Raw genomic sequence first — 19,000 nt, 5'->3', positions numbered from 1 at the left:
GTGATCCGCCCGCCTCAGCCTCCCAACGTGCTGGGATTATAGGCATAAGCCACCGCGCCCGGCCATGTTTTATTTTTTGTAGAGATGGGTTTTCATCATGTTGCCTAGGCTGGTCTCAAACTCCTGAACTCAAGCAATCCTCCTGCCTTGGTCTCCCAAAGTGCTAGGATTACAGGTGTGAGCTACTGCGCCCAGCCTCATTTTACACTTTCATTCCCCGTAAGGCTGCTTTTTCACACAGGGCCAGATACGCAGACTGGGCCTAAAGGTCTGGAGCCTGGAGTCTGACCTGAGGTAGTATTCCCTTGCCAGTTAGTTCTCCTAACTCTATTCCTTAAACCAAGTATTTTAATATAAGACTATACAAACACTCCAAAAAAAGTCAGTGGATATTTTTATAATTTTAGAGTAGAAAAAATTTTCTTAGCATGGCACAAAAAAACAGAAACCATAAACAAAAGACCCCAGCCTGGGCAACATGGCAAAACTCCGTCTCTACAAAACATACAAAAAGTTAGCCTGGTGAGGTGTGCCTACAGTCCCAGCTATTCAGAAGGCTGAGGTGGGAGAATCATTTGATTCCGGGAGGTCGAGGCCGCAGTGAGCCCTGATCATGTCACTGCACTACAACCTGGGTGACAGATCAAGACCCTGTCTTGAAAAGAAAAAAAGATCAACAGGTCTGACTAGATAAAAACTGCAAACTTTAGTTCCAAAATACTAATGAGATCAAGTGAAACAGTCATTGCAATTAAGGCAACAAATAAAAGATTAATATTCTTATGACATAAACAATTCTTACAAATTATTTTTTAAAAACCCATAAGAAGAAAAAACGGACACAGGACACAAACTGGCCATTCACACATATATTTAAGAAAATACAAATAAATAGTAAACATAAAGGAAGATGTTTGTACAAATAATTTTTCTAAAGGCAAATCAATATGTTAACATTTGTCCAATATCTATTACATGGGCAAAAATTAAAAAGTCAGACAAACACACTGCTGGCTACGTACACAGATAAGCTAAGACTATCAGGTGCCAGGAGGCAGAGTCTGGAGAATGGCATGTAACCAGGAGGCGGAGGTTGCAGTGAGCCGAGATCACACCACTGCACTCTAGCCTGGGAGACAGTGCGAGACTCCGTCACAAAAAAAAAAAAAAAGATTATCAGGAGAAGAGGCAAGTTTGCTGGGTGAATCAAAACATAAAATGCATATGCCCTTCCAACAGCAATCCTGTTTCTATGAAAACATAGGCACATGCCTGTAATCTCAGCACTTTAAGAGGCCGAGGTAGGTGGATCATGAGGTCAGGAGTTTGAGACCAGCCTGAGAAACATGGTGAAATCTTATCTCTACTAAAAATACAAAAACAATTAGCTGGGCGTGGTGGCAGGCCCTTGTAATCCCAGCTACTTGGGAGGCTGAGGCAGGAGAATCACTTGAACCCGGGAAGGTGGAGGTTGCATGAGCTGAGATCACACTATACTCCAGCCTGGGAAAGGAGGAGGAGGAAAGGACAGGACAAAACAGGAAAGGACAGGACAGGACAGGACAGGAAAGGAAATGAAAAAATGTAGGCAATATAAAAATTTTAAATTTCCATATGGTAAAAGAAAATAAAGCCCATCACAAACAAAAACAGGGCCGGGCGTGGTGGCTCAAGCCTGTAATCCCAGCACTTTGGGAGGCCGAGACGGGCGGATCACAAGGTCAGGAGATCGAGACCATCCTGCCTAACACGGTGAAACCCCGTCTCTACTAAAAAATACAAAAACTAGCCGGGCGAGGTGGCGGGCGCCTGTAGTCCCAGCTACTCCGGAGGCTGAGGCAGGAGAATGGCATAAACCCGGGAGGCAGAGCTTGCAGTGAGCTGAGATCCGGCCACCGCACTCCAGCTCGGGCGACAGAGCGAGACTCCGTCTCAAAAATAAATAAATAAATAAAAATAAAAATACAAAAATTAGCTGGGGGCGGTTGCACACACCTGTAATCCCAGCTACTGGAGAGGGTGAAGCAGAAGAATCACTTGAACCTGGGAGGCGGAGGTTGCAGTGAACCAACATGGGCGCCACTGCACTCCAGCCTCAGTGACAGAGACAGAGAGACTCTTTTTTTTTTTTTTTTTAAGCCAACTAGTAACTTACAAAGAAACAAAACAGACAGATGCAAAGATGAACACCTGCCAGGTAATCTAGGAAATTCAAACTGAATGAGATACTTATTTTTCAGTCAAATTATCAAAGAATAAAAAGTAATTAATTATTTGTTAATAAATGACTTGAAAGCGGGAAAAAATTGGTTCAGGTGACGTGGGTGGAAAGTGGCGAGGAGGTGCAGGATGTGAACGTCTGCATGCTGCATGCCCTGCGTGGCTGCGCCCAGGCATGGCCCAAGCATGACCGTGCAGAATGTCTCGCTCTTTAGTCATCAGGGGGCCTGAGAGACGTTCCAAAGTATGATGAAAACAAAGGCAGGCAGTGGAAATAAAATGTGGCAAAAAAACCTCAAGGGAAAGTGCGTCTCTGCCTATTTGTATGAAGTAGTGCACGTGTGGATGGTGACACATGGTACTCTGGGGATAGTTTGTGCTGCTTCATTCCCTCTCCTTGCCACACAGGATCCTAATCGAGTGTCTACTGGACTAAAGAGCGACAAAGAAGGAACAGGCAAGGTGGTTTACACCTACGATCCCAGCATTTTGGCTGAAGCAGAAGGATCACTTGAGTCCGAGAGTTTGAGACCAGCCTGGGCAAGAGTGAGACCCCCATCTCTAAAAAAGTATTTAAAAATTAGCTGGGCATGGTGGCATGCACTTGTAGTCCCAGCTGTTTGGGAGGCTGAGGCAGGAGGACTGCTTGAGCCCAGGAGTTAGAGGCTGCAGCGAGCCATGATTGCACCCCTGCACTCTAGCCTGGGTGACAGAATAAGACCCTGTCTCGAAAGGAAAAAAAAAAAAAAATGAACGAATGAATGAATGAAAGAGAGAAGCAACCAGCAGAGGAAAATGGCTTGATGGTGGGGAGCGGAGAATACTATGTTTGAAGAATGGAAAAAATTGATTCCTCTAATAGTAAAGACAGAAAGTCACCAGCAGTAGAATTATAATACTAATTACACTATTAAGTTAATGATATCACAAAATGTAAGAAAATGATGGCTACACAGTAAGTTCTGTTTCTGGAGCACAGTGCCTAGGTTCAAGTTCCAACTCTGCCTTTTACCTGCTGTGTGACCTCAGAGCAAGTTACTTAACCTCACTCAGCCTCAGTTCCACCATCTGCAGAATGGGCATAATATGAATAATAGTATCTACTCTCACGGTGCCTTTAGGAGGGTTAAGTGCAGTATGTAACACACGCACAGGGCCTGACACATGGGCTGCATGCCGCTGATGTTAACCATTGCTATCAGGGGTCATATTCAGCCCATGCAGTCAGGATCAGTATCATCCCAGCACTGAGAGACACCAATGGGCCGGGCGCAGTGGCTCACGTCTGTAATCCCAGCACTTAGGGAGGCTGAGGTGGGTGGATCACTTGAGGTTAGAAGTTTGAGACCAGCCTGGCCAACATGGTGAAATCCCATCTCTGCTAAAAATACAAAACTTAGCCAGCGTGGTGGTACGGGCCTATAATTCCAGCTACTTAGGAGACTGAGACACAAGAATTGCTTGAACCTAGGGGGGCAGAGGTTACAGTGAGCCAAGATTGTGCCACTGTGCTCCAGCCTAGGCGACAGAGTAAGACCTTGTCTCAAAAAAAGAGAAAAAGAAAAAGAAAGGCACCAATATCCACTTCCTCTTGGTGTTTAAACCAGAAGCTCCAGCTCAATCAGGCCCACGCCCTTTCCTCGGGCCCCAGTGCTGGCAGTCCCAGCGCAACAGACCCTACAAACACAACCTCCAGCCAGAACATCCAGGCTGCCTCCAGCTCTGGGACAGATTACAATGTCAATCTGAAGAGGCAATTACAGCTATTCCCAGCGTGGACGCCGCAAAAAGGTCCACAAGCCATGCCAGCTTCTCCCCCAGGCGTCTCTAAGTGTCCGAGCTGCAATTAGATGTCAGTTTAATTCCCTGGAGGTGTCGGAACAAGTGGAAAATGCCATTTGAACGAGCACTCATTTTTCCAACTGACAGATGATTATTCTAATTACGAAAGGATTTTCTTTCCTTTTCAAATTGCTACCACATTCCTCGAAATGGCGCCTTACCTGATGCGACCACGGTGCCAGCCCACAGCGTGTTCTCTATGCTCAGGCTCTCGCTGATCGGGGGGTCGCTGTCTTCCTGGAAAAGACCACACGGACACACGTTCACCCCGCACGGCTTCCCCGGAATCCACAGGCTGCTTCTAGCCTGGTCCGCTCGCGATATCCCCCTGAGGAAACTGGGGGCCCGGTTTGGAAGCCGACAGCTCCACCATGAGGGGAGGGCCGAGCTCTTCCACCACTGCCCTTGGGGTTTTCATCTCCCACAGAAATACGTGAAAAAGTTGGCCTGTGATTTAAGAAGCGCAGGCCTCTTAGCACTGAAAAATGTTTTACGAGGTAAGAATCAAAACATAAAAGCAAACCAATCAGGCTGTCTGCAGGGCAACTTTGTTTGTGGCTTATAGAAAGAGAACGTGGACAATGTAATGTGGGGTCCAGAAATCTCTTGACCCATATTTCTAAAATAATTTTTTTTTTTTTTTTTGAGACGGAGCGATCTTGGCCCACTGCAACCTCCACCTCCCAGGTTCAAGCAATTCTCCTGACCTCGGGGGATCTGCCCACCTCAGCCTCCCGAAGTGCTGGGATTACAGGTGTGAGCCACCACGCCAGGCCTCCTAAAACAAATTAAATCCAAATTTAATTTCTGTTCTGAAAGGTCTGGAAGTGGCTTAAAAATTATGAAAACGGCAGATAGGATTTTTATGAATAAAAGAGGACAAAAGTTGGGTGCGGTGGCTCACGCCTGTAATCCCAACACTTTGGGAGGCCAAGGTGGGTGGATCACCTGAGGTCAGGAGTTCGAGACCAGCCTAGCCAACACGGTGAAACCCCGTCTCTACTAAAAATACAAAAAATTAGCCAGGCATGGTGACGCACGCCTGTAATCCCAGCTACTCAGGAGGCGGAGGCAGGAGAATCGCTTGAACCCGGGAGACAGAGGTTCCAATGAGCCGAGATCATGCCACTGCACTCTAGCCTGGGCGACAGAAGGAGACTGCCTAAAAAAAAAAAAAAAAAAAAAAAAAGGCCAGGCATGGTGGCTCATGCCTGTAATCCCAGCACTTTGGGAGGCCAAGGCGGGCAGATCACGAGGTCAGGAGATCGAGACCATCCTGGCTAAGAGTGAAAACCTGTCTCTACTAAAAATACAAAAAACTAGCCAGGCATGGTGGCAGGTGCCTGTGGTCCTAGCTACTCGGGAGGCTGAGGCAGGAGAATGGTGTGAACCTGGGACACGCAGCTTGCAGTGAGCCGAGATCGCACCATTGCACTCCAGCCTGGGTGACAGAGCGAGACTCCGTCTCAAAAAAAAAAAAAAAACAGAGGACACAGATCCATCTGAAGGACAGAGAAAGAAAAACTGCTTTCCGACGTCAGCGTTCATGTGAATTACAGCAAAGCTTGGCTCTAAGTTGTAGGGTCATTCAAGCCGTTCCAAGGCCGGAAGAAAATTCCAGTTGGCCGGAAGAAAATTCCAGTTGTGTCGACCTTACTGAGAAACAGTATGTTGGCTTTCAAGGTGGTGCCTTCTTTACATCCCCACCCGGCATAAAACTACTTCCTGACAAAGAACTATCAGTACTTCTCAGTCTTCATCCCTTTCACACTCCTGGTCACAGGATCCTGTGTGAAGTAAGCTCACTTACTCGGGTAAAAGTTCCCACGAAGTTGTGAATGTCAATATTTGGCTCTTCCGCATACACATACGATCGAATCTGAAGAAGGTCCTGTTCAACAGAAGTCACATTTGGGAGTCAAAACAAAATCACTTCACAATTTAAGACTTCAGGAGGCATCTACTATTTTTCAAAAGCAACTATATTTCCCACACACAGCAAACAGGCCCTTAAAATTACAGGGAAGGTGGAAACAAGAGGAAAGTCCTCTGTTAAGTAAGTTTAAGAGTCGCTGCATACAGTATCTCAAGACACCCTGACAGTCTAGACTGTACAGTGAAGACCCTTGTTTCTCTATGTTTACCCAGCACTTTCCAGACTTGATGGGGTGATGCTACACACCTATGAATACCCTGGAAAGTGGCAGATCCTCCTCTGCTAAATTCTGGCTTGCAAGACTTGTCTGTATCATTGAAAATATTCATTCAAGCTAGGCGTGGTGGCTAATGCCTGTAATCCCAGCACTTTGGGAGGATGAAGTGGGTGGATCACTTGAGGCCAGGAGTTCGAGACCAGCATGGCCAACATGTTGAAATCCTGTCTCTACTAAAAATACAAAAAAATTAGCTGGGCGTGGTGGCGCATGCCTGTAATTGCAGCTACTCGGGAGGCGGAGGCAGGAGAATCGCTTGAACCCGGGAGGTGGAGGTTGCAGTAAGCTGAAATCGCGCCACTGCACTCCAGCCTGGATGACAGAGTGAGACTCCATCTCAAAAAAAAAAAAAAAAAAAAAGGAAAGAAAATACTCATTCAACAAATGATTACTGGGCATCTACTCTGTATAAACCTCTGGGAAGAACTAAAAAAGCAAGTAAGAACGCCTCCCACCCATAAGGATGGCTGCTATCAAAACAAAAACAAAAACAAGTATGATGAAGAGGTGGAGAATCTGGAGGCCCTGTGCACTGTTGCTGGGAACGTCAGATGTTGCAACAGCTACGGAAACAGCACAGCACTTCCTCAAAAAATTAATCAGAAAACTACCAAATAATCCAGCAATTCCACCTCCGGGTATACACCCAAAAGAACTGAAAGCAGGGACATGACGTGATCATCTGTCCACCCATGTACGTAGCAGCATTATTCACAACAGCCAAGAAGTGGAAGCAAGTCAAACAAGCATCAGTGGATGAATGGATAAACAAAGTGTGGTCTGTCCATGTAATGGAATATTACTCAGCCTTGAAAAAGAAGTTCTGACACAGGCTACGATACAGATGAACCTGGAAGAAGACATTACGCTCAGTGAAATATACCAGTCACAAAAAGACAAAAACTAAGTGATCCACTTACAGGAGGAACTTAGAGTAGTTTAATTCATAGAGACAGAAAACAGAAAGATGCTCGCCAGGGTTTGGGCCAAGGCGGGAATGAAGTTACTGCTTAATGAGTCGAGAGTTCTAGTTTTGAAAGATGAAAAAAGTTCCAAAGATGAACACAGCTGATGCCTGCAGGACAAGTTCAGTGTATTTCATGCCACTGAACTGTGCACTTAAAAATGATTACGGGCCGGGCGCGGTGGCTCAAGCTTGTAATCCCAGCACTTTGGGAGGCCGAGACGGGCGGATCACGAGGTCAGGAGATCGAGACCATCCTGGCTAACACTGTGAAACCCTGTCTCTACTAAAAAATACAAAAAAAAACTAGCCAGGCGAGGTGGCGGGCGCCTGTAGTCCCAGCTACTCCGGAGGCTGAGGCAGGAGAATGGCATAAACCCAGGAGGCGGAGCTTGCAGTGAGCTGAGATCCGGCTACTGCACTCCAGCCTGGGCAACAGAGCGAGACTCCGTCTCAAAAAAAAAAAAAAAAAAAATGATTACGATGGTAGATTTTATGTTATGGGTTTTTTAGCGCAATTTTTTTAAAAGCAAACAAGAAGTCAGCCTTAGGTGATAAGAAAGCCCAAAAGTGAAAGATCTGGGCAAAAACTACATTTCAAAGCAGCATATGCGAAGTGGCATAAGACAGGTACAAGCAGGGAAAGCAGCAGTCACTTCCAGAACAAAGAAGAAAGGAAGTAGACGGGGACTGGGCAACAGGAAAGGCGATGGAGGGGGCAGGGGTGAAGCCCAGGATGAGGAAGGGACAGGCCAAAGCGCAGTGTGGAATGGAAGTAAGTTCAGAAGCAGAAAGCCCCATCGAACGGGGACAGGACGGAATGATTCCCTGCACTGGCACAGGCAGGTCCCGAGAGGTAATGGCAGGGCGAGGCCCAGATCATGCAACAAGTTAAAGGCCAAGCTAACAATGGATGATTATGTCATATACACACCCACTTTCACATATATATGGCATGAGGACAGGAGGTTATATTATAGAGTTGTTTTTTTCTCAGTTGCTTTTCTTTTCTTTTTTTTTTTTTTTTGAGATGGAGTCTTGCTCTGTTGCCAGGCTGGAGTGCAATGGTGCAATCTCGTCTCACGGCAACCTCTGCCTCCCAGGTTCAAGCCATTCTCTTGCCTCAGCCTCCCGAGTAGCTGTGACTACAGGCGCCCGCCACCACACCCAACTAATTTTTTTTTTGTATTTTTAATAAAGACAGTCTCAATCTCTTGACCTCGTGATCCACCCGCCTCGGTCTCCAAAAGTGCTGGGATTACAGGCATGAGCCACCGCGCCTGGCCTACTTTTCTTCTTAATAGGAAGATCATCTGCTACGGGGGGGCTCTTGAGTTCCCATACTCCGCCAACTGCCTGCTGGTCAAAGATGAGGCTTTGCACAAAGAGAGCCAGGAGCAAACCCCAGCCCCCACATACCAGTCATATGAATTTGGAGAAATCAATGACCCCTCTGTTCTGTCTCTAACCTGTGAAACAGCCACACCACCACTACATTTTAGGGGAGCAGTACACAGACACTATGGGGCCCAGCTTCCACGCCTGCTGCGCAGAGGGACACAGCTGCCCTTGGATGGGCAACAGTGACCACAGGACCTGTGCTTCATCAGGGCACCCTGAGGCCACGGCTGCGGTCACCGCAGCCAGCTCTGTACCAGCACCTGGTTATTGGATCTGTTTCTTCTCCTCTCTTCCTTTTCCAGATTCTTCTTCCTTCCTCTTCATTTTAACAAAATTATTTCAAACCGTACTGCCAATCCTGACGACGTGGCCCAGGTAGGCCGATTACTCCTGCAGGAGAAGGCAGCCCAGCCATGAAGGAGCCAGCTGAGCTAGAAGCAGGTGTCTTGTCTAAACTTTGCAGCTCCCGCCAGCAGCCTGTTGTGGCATGTCCCCATCCCAGTCATTTACAAGTTTCTTTGTACCCTGTCTTTACCTGACCTTTTAAAGGGTAGTAGGAATCATTGCCAGAAAAAAAAGAAAGCAGGGATTGCCTTACTAGATAAATCTTACTTGATAACCAAGGCACCCAATTATAAAGTGATAGATATACCAAAAAATGTCCAGAAATACTAAAATATGGGAAATGGATATATTGTGATAGCCACATGTCTTGGAATATTATGCAGATGCAAAAAAAGAATGAAACTACACTCCAAGATGGGACATAGTAGCTCACACCTGTAATCCCAGCACTATGGAAGGCCGAGACTGGTGGATCACTTGAGGTCAGGAGTTCGAGACCAGCCTGGCCAACATGGTAAAACCCCATTTCTACTAAACATACAAAAAAAAAAAAAAAAAATTAGCTGGGCGTGGTGGCACACGCCTGTAATTTCAGCTACTCAGGAAGCTGAGGCAAGAGAATTGCTTGAACCCAGGAGGTGGAGGCTGCAATGAGCTGAGATCACACCATTGCACTCCAGCCTGGGCAACAAGATTGAAATTCCATCTCAAAAAAAAAAAAAAGTATACTCTAAATTTTGTTTGTTTTTGATACGGAGTCTCGCTCTGTTGCCAGGCTGGAGTGCAGTGGCGCGATCTCAGCTCACTGCAACCTCCGACTCCCAGATTCAAACTATTTCCCTGCCTCAGCCTCCCAAATAGCTAGGACTACAGGCACACACCACCAAGTCTGGATAATTTTTTGTATTTTAGTAGAAACAGGGTTTCACCATGTTGGCCAGGATGGTCTCAATCTCCTGACCTCGTGATCCACCTGCCTTGGCCTCCCAAAGTGCTGGGATTACAGGTGTGAGCCACCACGCCCAGCCTTCTCTAAATTTTTAATGAAATGAACTATCAACATTTAAAATTTGAGTGATTGCACATGAAAATCTGGATTTCTGGGTACTCTTTCAAAAACAATCAGATAGGCAAACTTGGCCAACAACGCCACTTGGCAACAAGGGTCAAGAGATGGTAGAGGCTACCAGCCACCACCCCTTCAGGCAGAGCCTGCACTCTTGCTAACTAACTAGGAGGCACTATATGCATACCGCCTCTGTGTATTCATAAGGCTCAGAGACACATTAAACGTGGAGTAGGGCCAGGCGCAGCGGCTCACGCCTGTAATCCCAGCACTGTGGGAGGCTAAGGCAGGTGGATCACCTGAGGTCAGGAGTTTGAGACCAGCCTGGCCAACATGGTGAAACCCCATCAATACAGAAATTAGCCGGGTGTGGTGGCTCAAGACTGTAGTCCCAGCTACTCGGGGGCTGAGGCAGGATTATCACTTGAACCCGGGAGGCAGAGGTTGCAGTGAGCTGAGATGGTGCCACTGCACTCCAGCCTGGGCAACAGAATAAGATTCTGTCTCCAAAAAAAAAAAAAAAAGCCAGGTGCGGTGGCTCAAACCTGTAATCCAAGCACTTTGGGAAGCCGAGGCAGGTGGATCACGAGGTCAGGAGATTGACGCCATCTTTGCTAACACGGTGAAACCCTGTCTCTACTAAAAATACAAAAAATTAGCTAGGTGGGGTGGCGGGCACCTGTAGTCCCAGTTACTCGGGAGGCTGAGGCAGGAGAATGGCATGAACCCGGGATGCAGAGCTTGCAGTGAACCGAGATCATGCCACTGCATTCCAGCCTGGGTGACAGAGCAAGACTCCATCAAAAAAAAAAAAAAAAAAAAAAAGTGGAGGGTGAAAAAAACTGCAGAACAACAAATACAGTCTTATGCCATTTATGTGAAACCACATACCACAAACAAGTCTGCATCTGTATATTTATAAGTAAGTGCATTGAGAAACATCTGGAAAGACCACTATTGACTTCACATGACCCTTGATTCCCTCTGGGAAGAAGGTAAGATCTGAGGTAAAGGCTGTAAGCAGGGTTTCTCACTTTTTCTTCCACAGCTTTCCATACAGTTGAACTATTTTTAACAAGAATATACTCATGTATTAATCAGGTCATCGTTTCATAGAAATCTTTTTTTGTTTTTTTGAGACAGGGTCTCACTCTGTCACCCAGCCTGGAGTGCAGTGGCACAATCTCGGCTCACTGCAACCTCCGCCTCCCAGGCTCAAGCCATCCTCCCACCTCAGCATCCTGAGTAGCTGGGACGATATGTGTGCGCTACCAGGCCTGGCTACTTTTCGTATTTTTTGTAGAGACAGGGTTTCACCACATTGCCCAGGATGGTCTCAAGTGATCTGCCTGCCTCGGCCTTCCAAAATGCTGGGATTACAGGCGTGAGCCACTGCGCCCAGCTCATATAAATCTCATTATCTAAAATTGTGTTAAAATGCTGCTCCTCACAGAGACCACCCCCCAATAATCACACTAAGGCCGAGTTCCTTGACAACAAAGATAGGATCTCATCTTTCTGTGAAATCCAGCCCAAGCCTGGACCCAACGAGAGGAAAAGCGAGCGTTTATTAAACTGTGTCATGCTTCTAAAGCACGCACCAAGTAACGCAATCCCATGCTGCGGAATCTGCGGCACCTTCACTTCCATGCCCCGCTAACCTGTCTCTAGAACAGATCTTTTAAATCGTTTTAAGGATCAGAATTCTGTCGTCAGGTTAGCTACACCTCACAGGCATGACGGTGGCTGCTACAAGTCCCCAGGGGCTCCCAGCCAGTAGTTAGAAACTCACTGTTCTAACATTCCTGGTTTAGGCCGGGCACCGTGGCTCATGCCAGTAACCACAGCACTTTGGGAGGCTGAGGCAGGTGGATCAACTGAGGCCAGGAGTTTGAGACCATCCTGGCCAACACCGCGAAACTCTGCCTCTACTAAAAATACAAATATTAGCTGGGCGTGGTGGCGGGCGCCTGTAATCCCAGCTACTCGGGAGGCTGAGGCAGGAAAATTGCTTGAACCCAGGAGGTGGAAGTTGCAGTGAGCCGAGATCACGCCACTGTACTCCACCCTGGGCGACAGAGTAAGAGTCTGTCTCATAAATAAACAATAAAATAAAATTCCTGGTTTAAAATTAACAGTAATTATGGTGCTATTTCACTTTGTATAAGCCATGAAAAATCATTCATAGGGTGGCTACATTTCTTATTATGTCAGTACCACCAAGACGTGGACCTATCCTCCTCCCTCAGGGGACACAGTAAGGAGTGGCTTGGATCCACGTGACGTGAGTACAGGGGAAGCTTCCGTGTTCCACTTCATCCTTCCAGACCACGGTGGGGCATGCCAGTCACCGGACACTTAAGTTACACTTGACCAACTACTACGGCCATCCTTTCAGCCAGGGCCTGCACCCCGTCATCCACACTGGGGATCCGGCAGAGAGTACAACAGGCAGAGCCCACTCACAGGGACGCTGCCTGGAAGTGAGCGAAGTGGGGATGCAGGGAGAGGAGGGCAGAAAGAGCCTCTCCGATAAGGAGACGCGTGAGCAAAAGCTCAGTGGAGTGTGGAGATGACCTGCCAGGCAGACTCGCCAGAGATCAGAGGGCTCCCGGTGGAGGAAATGGCAACAGTAAACATCCAGGGACGGAATGACAGACCCGACAGGCTGGCAGGCAGAGGAGAGAAGGCCAGGCACTGAGGTCAGAGCCTCAGCAGAGAGACAAATGGGAAGGAGCTGAAGATGACAGCAAGCACCACAGAACTGATTCTCAGTAAGATGAGAAATCTTTGGAGGGTTGTTTATTTTATTTTATCATTATTAATTTTATTAGACACAGGTCTCACTATGCTGCCCAGGCTGGAGTGCAGTTGCTATTCCCAGGGACAATGACAGCTCACTGGAGCATCGAACCCATGGGCTTAAGCAATTCTCCTGACTCAGCCTCTTGAGCAGCTGGGACTACAGGTGCATGCCGCCGAGCCTGGCCTACCTTTGTCGGTTTTGAGCAGAGCAGTGACATGCTCTGGCTTATCCTTTAAATTTTGGTGAGGCACCTTGGCAAGGTTCCTTACGGTTTTCAGCTTCTCACGGGAGAGCTCACTGCCTACACTCAGAGTCTGCTTTTGGCCTGGCCACATCAGGGAAGCCAACTAGTCCCAAGGGCTCTCCAGGACCCCATGCTCCCCCACCGGCCCCACTTCACAGCTGCCATCCCATTCCTGGCCCCCGAGGTATTTGAGTTTGAGAACCCTGCTAAGCCAGGTTGCCAGCATGGGCTTCTGCAGGGAAAGCTACTCACGGCGGCCGTGGGGAGCCTCTGCGTGCAGGCCACAGGAAGCCGCAGCTTCCAGTCCGTCTCCCCATCCAGCTGATCCGTCCGCAAGAAGCATGACCCTGTGGGAAGGAAGTCGGGTGCTGTCACCTGCACCTCAAGCACCCTTCCCTCGGCAGCTCGGGGCAGCGTCTGCTCTGGTCCTTGTAAGAACAGCCAACCAATGGCCAGCGACCACAAGGGAAAATACATATCCTAACTCCCACTTCTTCCATAATAAGCTCTGGGATCAGAAAGCTCAGAGTTCAAATCCTCACTCCACCACTCTCTCTCAGTGAGATCCCAGGCTAGTTTCTTGGCCTTGTTAAGCTCCAGTGTCTGTAAAATGTGGAGAAACGTAGACCTCGCAATCTTGCTGTAGTGATTCAGTGGAGAGATAGAACGGGGACCAGCACAGGGTGACCAGCATTCCTAGCTGTCTGGCCAGGCATCGCCAGCACCTTCTCAGGACCCAAACCACCTGAGTGCAGGTCCAGGCTCTACCACATACTAGCTTTGTGCCCTGATAGTTGCCTATCCTCTCTGAGCCTCGGTTTCCTCGTCTGTAAAAGTGGAGATAGGGACAGTCCTGACCCTGCAGAGATGTTGTGACAAAGAGGTGATTCGTGCACAGAGCTCAGAACAGCACCGATCGATCCAGGCAAGCATGAGGTCATTACGGGCTGGCACATTTCAGAGGTGTATCTTTCCATCTGATACAGATCCATGCAAGTAGTCAGCTGTACACTCCATCAGATACAGAACACACTCCACTCACGACACTGCAGTTCAGTCTTTGAGAACTATTCAAGTAGAACACACATAGTTTTGGTTTTTTCTTTTATTTTTTAAGAAAAAAAGAGCATGTCAGGGGCCCTGATAACTCCATAATGCTCTGTTTTCACTAAATAGGACACAAGAACGAATTTGAAGACAAAGCTATAGTTTTTCAAAGACTGTTTTAATCTAGTACCTTTTACCTCCTGTCCTGATTACATATCAGTATACAATTTTACTTGTACTTTAATTCCATTCATAATGAAATACGTTGCAGCATCCTCAAAGGAATATGAACGTAAATTTTTCACGTGTTCAGAAACCTCCAATCATGTCAGATAAGAGAAAAACAGCCTTATTTCCTCAGAACAGCTTAAATAACAAAAATTAAAACCAAGGCCATTTTGGCCAGTCGTGGTGGCTCACACCTGTAATTCCAGCACTTTGGGAGGCTGACGGATCACTTGAGGTCAGGAGTTCAAGACCAGCCTGGCCAACATGGTGAAACTCCATCCCTACTAAAAATATAAAAATTAGCCAGGCATGGTGGTGCACGGGAGGCTGAGGCAGGAGAATGGCTTGAACCCAAGAGGCAGAGGTTGCAGTAAGCTGAGATCATACCACTGCATTCCAGCCTGGGCGACAGAGCAAGATCCAGTCTCAAGAAAAAAAAAAAAAAATTAGGGCAATTTTAGTAGACTGATAGGGTAGGCAGGCAATGGCAGCTGCCACCCTAGGCAACAACTGCAAGGAGTTAAAGGCCTTGTAGGAGACTTCAGAGATTCCCAGCCCACAAACTCAGGCTACAATAAATAAATCAATAAGTGCTATGGGCAAGGTCCCCAACTCATGAACAAAGGGCAGAAAAGACACCCCCCTCTCCCCAGTTTCTATACTGCCCCCACTCATGACACATCTGCTGGTATCAGCTTAGAAGAGAGAGGATTTCTGTTTACTTCTACATGTTAGAGACACTTCCTCGTCCCAACTCCTGAGGCTGAGCTTAACACAGCCCGGAGAGGAAACCCAAGGCCACTGTATGCATGACTTTACCAGATGTGAGTCAGCCGGTGTTCCACAAACTGTATTTTTTAATGACCAAAATCTATTGACTTTTAAACACCAACAACACTGTTTAAAAAGAATGGTCTATTGAAAAAGATGCTTTTGATTTGCCTCCATGGCTCCAAAATGATAATCTACTTTGTGACATTTTCAAATGATTATTTTACCAAATTACCACTGAAAGGTTAATGGTTATTTTCCAAATTGATCTCAGATGTTTACCGTTTTTTTCTGATGTCCTCAGGAAGATCATGTCGGCAGGGACCCGCTGGTTCTGTGTTATGAAAAGAAAGACTGTTACTGTGAATGACTGACCATGTGCCGGGAGGGGGGAGGGAGGTTTCCGCCGCTACCCCTACCCCTCCTTGGGTTGTGGGTTGGGGGGGGGGGGGGGACTGAAACTCACAGCCTCTTTTAAGTTTCTGCCTTTGTCAGAGACAGATTTGGGGATTTATTTTGAATCTGAAAAATCTTGCACACCGCTGCTACTTTACTAACCCCCTATCAAAATCTTATCTTGGAAAGAGAGCTTCTAGTTTTCTGGCGAATTCAACCATTACCTCCCAAAATCCCGAAAGTCGGCCTCCCCAGCTGGCTCTCTTCCAGGCTGTCTGCTGAGACTCAAGACAGACCCTCCGCTCATGCTTTCTGCTTCTACCAACTTCCCAGCTTGATGTTTGGCTTTTAGTGGATTTTAATAAGGAAGGAAAGTAGTAAGAAGCAACAAAAGCCATTCTCAAAAAAGCTGGGGGAAGCGGGGGGAGCCAGCAGCCCCCATTTAATTATGAACAGAAAAGTATGTGATAACATAGAGGGGGTTTGTGTGGTTCTTCTGAGCTACCACCCAAAAGAGTTTCACTTTACCTCAAAGCAGCTTTGAGTTCTTGGATTTAATCCTTTTAAAAGAGCATAGCTCAATTTCTACAGAAACAAGTTAAGACACAACCCTTTTCTAATCAAATATTATTCCAAGCCTCTCCAGAGCCACCCCCCAAAATCCCATACCTTCCAAATACACACACTAGAAAAAGATATGAGTGTTTGCTAAAGTAACAAACACACTGACACAGCTATTTTTTAAAATGTATTTTTGATCTTTTTACTGTTCTCAGGTTACACTTAACCCCTGCTCCCCATAAAATAAAAAACAAGCACAATGGTTAAGTCAGGAAATGCAAGCTAAAGTGGCTCAAAAGGTAAATTTCATAAATATTTTAAGTGTCTATATAGTAAGCAGACTTCTAGGAAAGATTTTATTATTTTTTATCCCAAAATAATAAGCACATCAAACAGGAAATCAAAACTTGTACTTATGTTTGTAAGCAGGATTTCTGGCTAACCAACACATATAAACCTTGAAAAAATATTTGCGTGTGTGTGTGTGTCTCACAGGAGATTCTCCTCCCAAGGCAAAGTTTTTGGATAGAATCCCAAAATGCATCATTCACTTCATCTACCAGATACACAAATGACATGTTAGGACCCATGAAGTGGTATTCACACACAAGCTTCCAGATCCTGCTCACCTTTTCAACGATGATAAGGTCTCCAACTTGGATGTTAGAACTCTTCACCTTCACTGTGCCTGCAACGCAACAGGTTCAAGATACATCACCATCTTAATTCATTTCAATTCAACATGTCTTTACAGAGTGCCCAGCCTGCAAACACACAGCACACCCAGAAGTACATTCTCCCACCCACGGCTGCCACCGACTCCATCACCATTATCTCCTGCCTCTCCAGGAAAGGGCTCAACCGCTGCAGAGGCCGCTGCAGAAATGCCCACTTCACAGAGCACTGGAATAGCTTGAGCCCTTCATGAAAGATCATTTATTTGCCTTAAGAGTGACTTAGATGGAAAGTACTGGGGGGAAAAAAGTCTTAATTTTCAGCACCACTTAACAGTGACTTCGATGCAAAGTACTGGGGGGAAAAAGTCTTAATTTTCAACACCACCAAAAAGAAAGAAGTTAATTAATTCCAAAGGACTGATTTACTTTTTAATTGATAATTGCTACATGCTTTGATTTATAGGATTATGATCAGACTGTATAATTTTGCTGGATGTTTAAGCAGTAAAAGCTAACATTAAATGCTAATTCTGTGCTCAGCACTGTATAGACTTTGATGTTTCACTTAATCTTCACAATAGCCCTCAGACGAAGGTAGTTCCATCCCCAGCTTTCAGATGAGGAAAGGAGACTCAGGATGTCCCCCTTCCCCCAGAGTCTCAGAGTTAGAACAGGCCAGTGCTGGGATTCACACCTGCATCTGACTCCAGAGTAGAGAAGAAAAGCAGTGAGTTCCGTTCAACCCAAAAAACACGGCTGGGCCAAGCACAGTGGCTCACATCGGTAATCCCAGGACTTTGGAAGGCCAAAGCAGGCAGATGGCTTGAGCCCAGGAGTTCAAAACCAGCCTGGCCACATGTCAAAACCCTGTCTCTACCAAAAATATAAAAATTAGCTGGGTGTGGTGGTACATGCCTGTAGTCCCAGCTATTCGGGAGGCTGAGGTGTGGGAGGATCACTTGTGCCCAGGAAATAGAGGTTGCAGTGAGCTGTGATCATGTCACTCCAGCCTGGGCAACAGTGAGACCCCGTCTCAAAAACTAAAAATAAAAAATAAAAAAAACACGACTGAGGGCTGTGTCTTGGGGAACCAAGGATGAAGACAGTCCCCATATTCTCAGAGAGCTCCCAGCCTAGGAGAGGAGCTGACACAGTTATTCTGCAAAGAACCAGAGAGTCAATAGTTTAGGTCCTGTGGCCAAGAGCCATGTCTTCAACCCTCCCAACTAATGATCCCCCTAAAAAGGCTCATAGTCTTTTGTACATGTACATTTTACGTTTTAAAACATAAGAAACATCCTCAGCTCTCGAGCCATGTAAAACCAACCAAACGCAGAGCTGAACTGGGCCCACAGTCTTTGGTTGTCAACCAAAAATCTGGCAGGCAAGACAGCCAGACAGATGCTGTTAGTGCAAAACAGCCTGCGAAACACTGGCAGTGTACCCCGTGTACTGAGAGAGCGGGAAGGAAGGAAATTTCACCTCCTAAGAAGTACCTAGAGCAGCGCCCAGTACACAGAAGGCACTTGATTTTTCACTCAACACCCAGGCAGCATTTACTGAACATCTGCTGTATGGCAGGGGTTCTAAGGGATGGGGATACATGAGACCCAAGTCCAGTGGAGGGGAGGAGGCAATAAACAAATAATGGATGAAAGGGGTTGGAGAATCAGAGGGATGGCTGTCAACAAACTCTCCGTGGGAGAGTTGAGGCCAGAATTAGACGAAGGACACTGTGTTTCCAATAACAGATGAAAGGCACCCTGAGATGTGAGAAAGTGGGACAGGTGAATAGCTAACAGCATGCACACAGCCAAAGGCTAGAACTCTTTCAGTAAGACGCGAAGCATCAGGAAAGCAGAGAACAGCAAGAGATGAAAGTGGAAGGGGCCAGCTGGGGCCAGGTGGCCCTGCATGCTGTGAGTGAGTCCAGAGAGGAAGAGAGAATTTATTCTGGTGATAGGTTAAATTCACATACAGGGAGCAACACCTCAAAATCTTTATGATACTGATATCTTGTAACAAGCCCATGTAACTTACAAATGTTCAGCTAAGAGAGAGATAAAAAGTAATTATAGCCTGGGCGCCACGGTGGCTCACACCTGTAATCCCAGCACTTTGGGAGGCCAAGGCGGGTGGATCACCTGAGGTCAGGAGTTCGAGATTAGCCTGGCCAACATGGTGAAATCCAGTCTCTACTAAAAATACAAAAATTAGCC

At 46.7% G+C, this 19,000-nt stretch overlaps 1 protein-coding gene across 1 annotated transcript in view; it reads right to left on the bottom strand.

The window, feature by feature from the left end:
• ATP9A (ATPase, class II, type 9A) overlaps nucleotides 1-19,000 on the bottom strand; it is a 174,603-nt gene that overhangs the window by 102,730 nt on the left and 52,873 nt on the right. The window contains exons 5-9 of the mRNA XM_011951371.1: nucleotides 16,734-16,792; nucleotides 15,430-15,481; nucleotides 13,354-13,448; nucleotides 5,873-5,953; nucleotides 4,199-4,299 (exon numbers count right to left, since the gene is read on the bottom strand). Of these exons, the coding sequence (XP_011806761.1) occupies nucleotides 4,199-4,299; nucleotides 5,873-5,953; nucleotides 13,354-13,448; nucleotides 15,430-15,481; nucleotides 16,734-16,792 (388 nt within the window). The remainder of the gene's footprint in view (nucleotides 1-4,198; nucleotides 4,300-5,872; nucleotides 5,954-13,353; nucleotides 13,449-15,429; nucleotides 15,482-16,733; nucleotides 16,793-19,000) is intronic.

This window comes from Colobus angolensis, unplaced genomic scaffold (genome assembly GCF_000951035.1).
Source record: "Colobus angolensis palliatus isolate OR3802 unplaced genomic scaffold, Cang.pa_1.0 Scaffold319, whole genome shotgun sequence".
NCBI classification, from domain to species: Eukaryota; Metazoa; Chordata; class Mammalia; order Primates; family Cercopithecidae; genus Colobus; species Colobus angolensis.
This window is presented reverse-complemented; position numbering and strand designations above follow the sequence as displayed.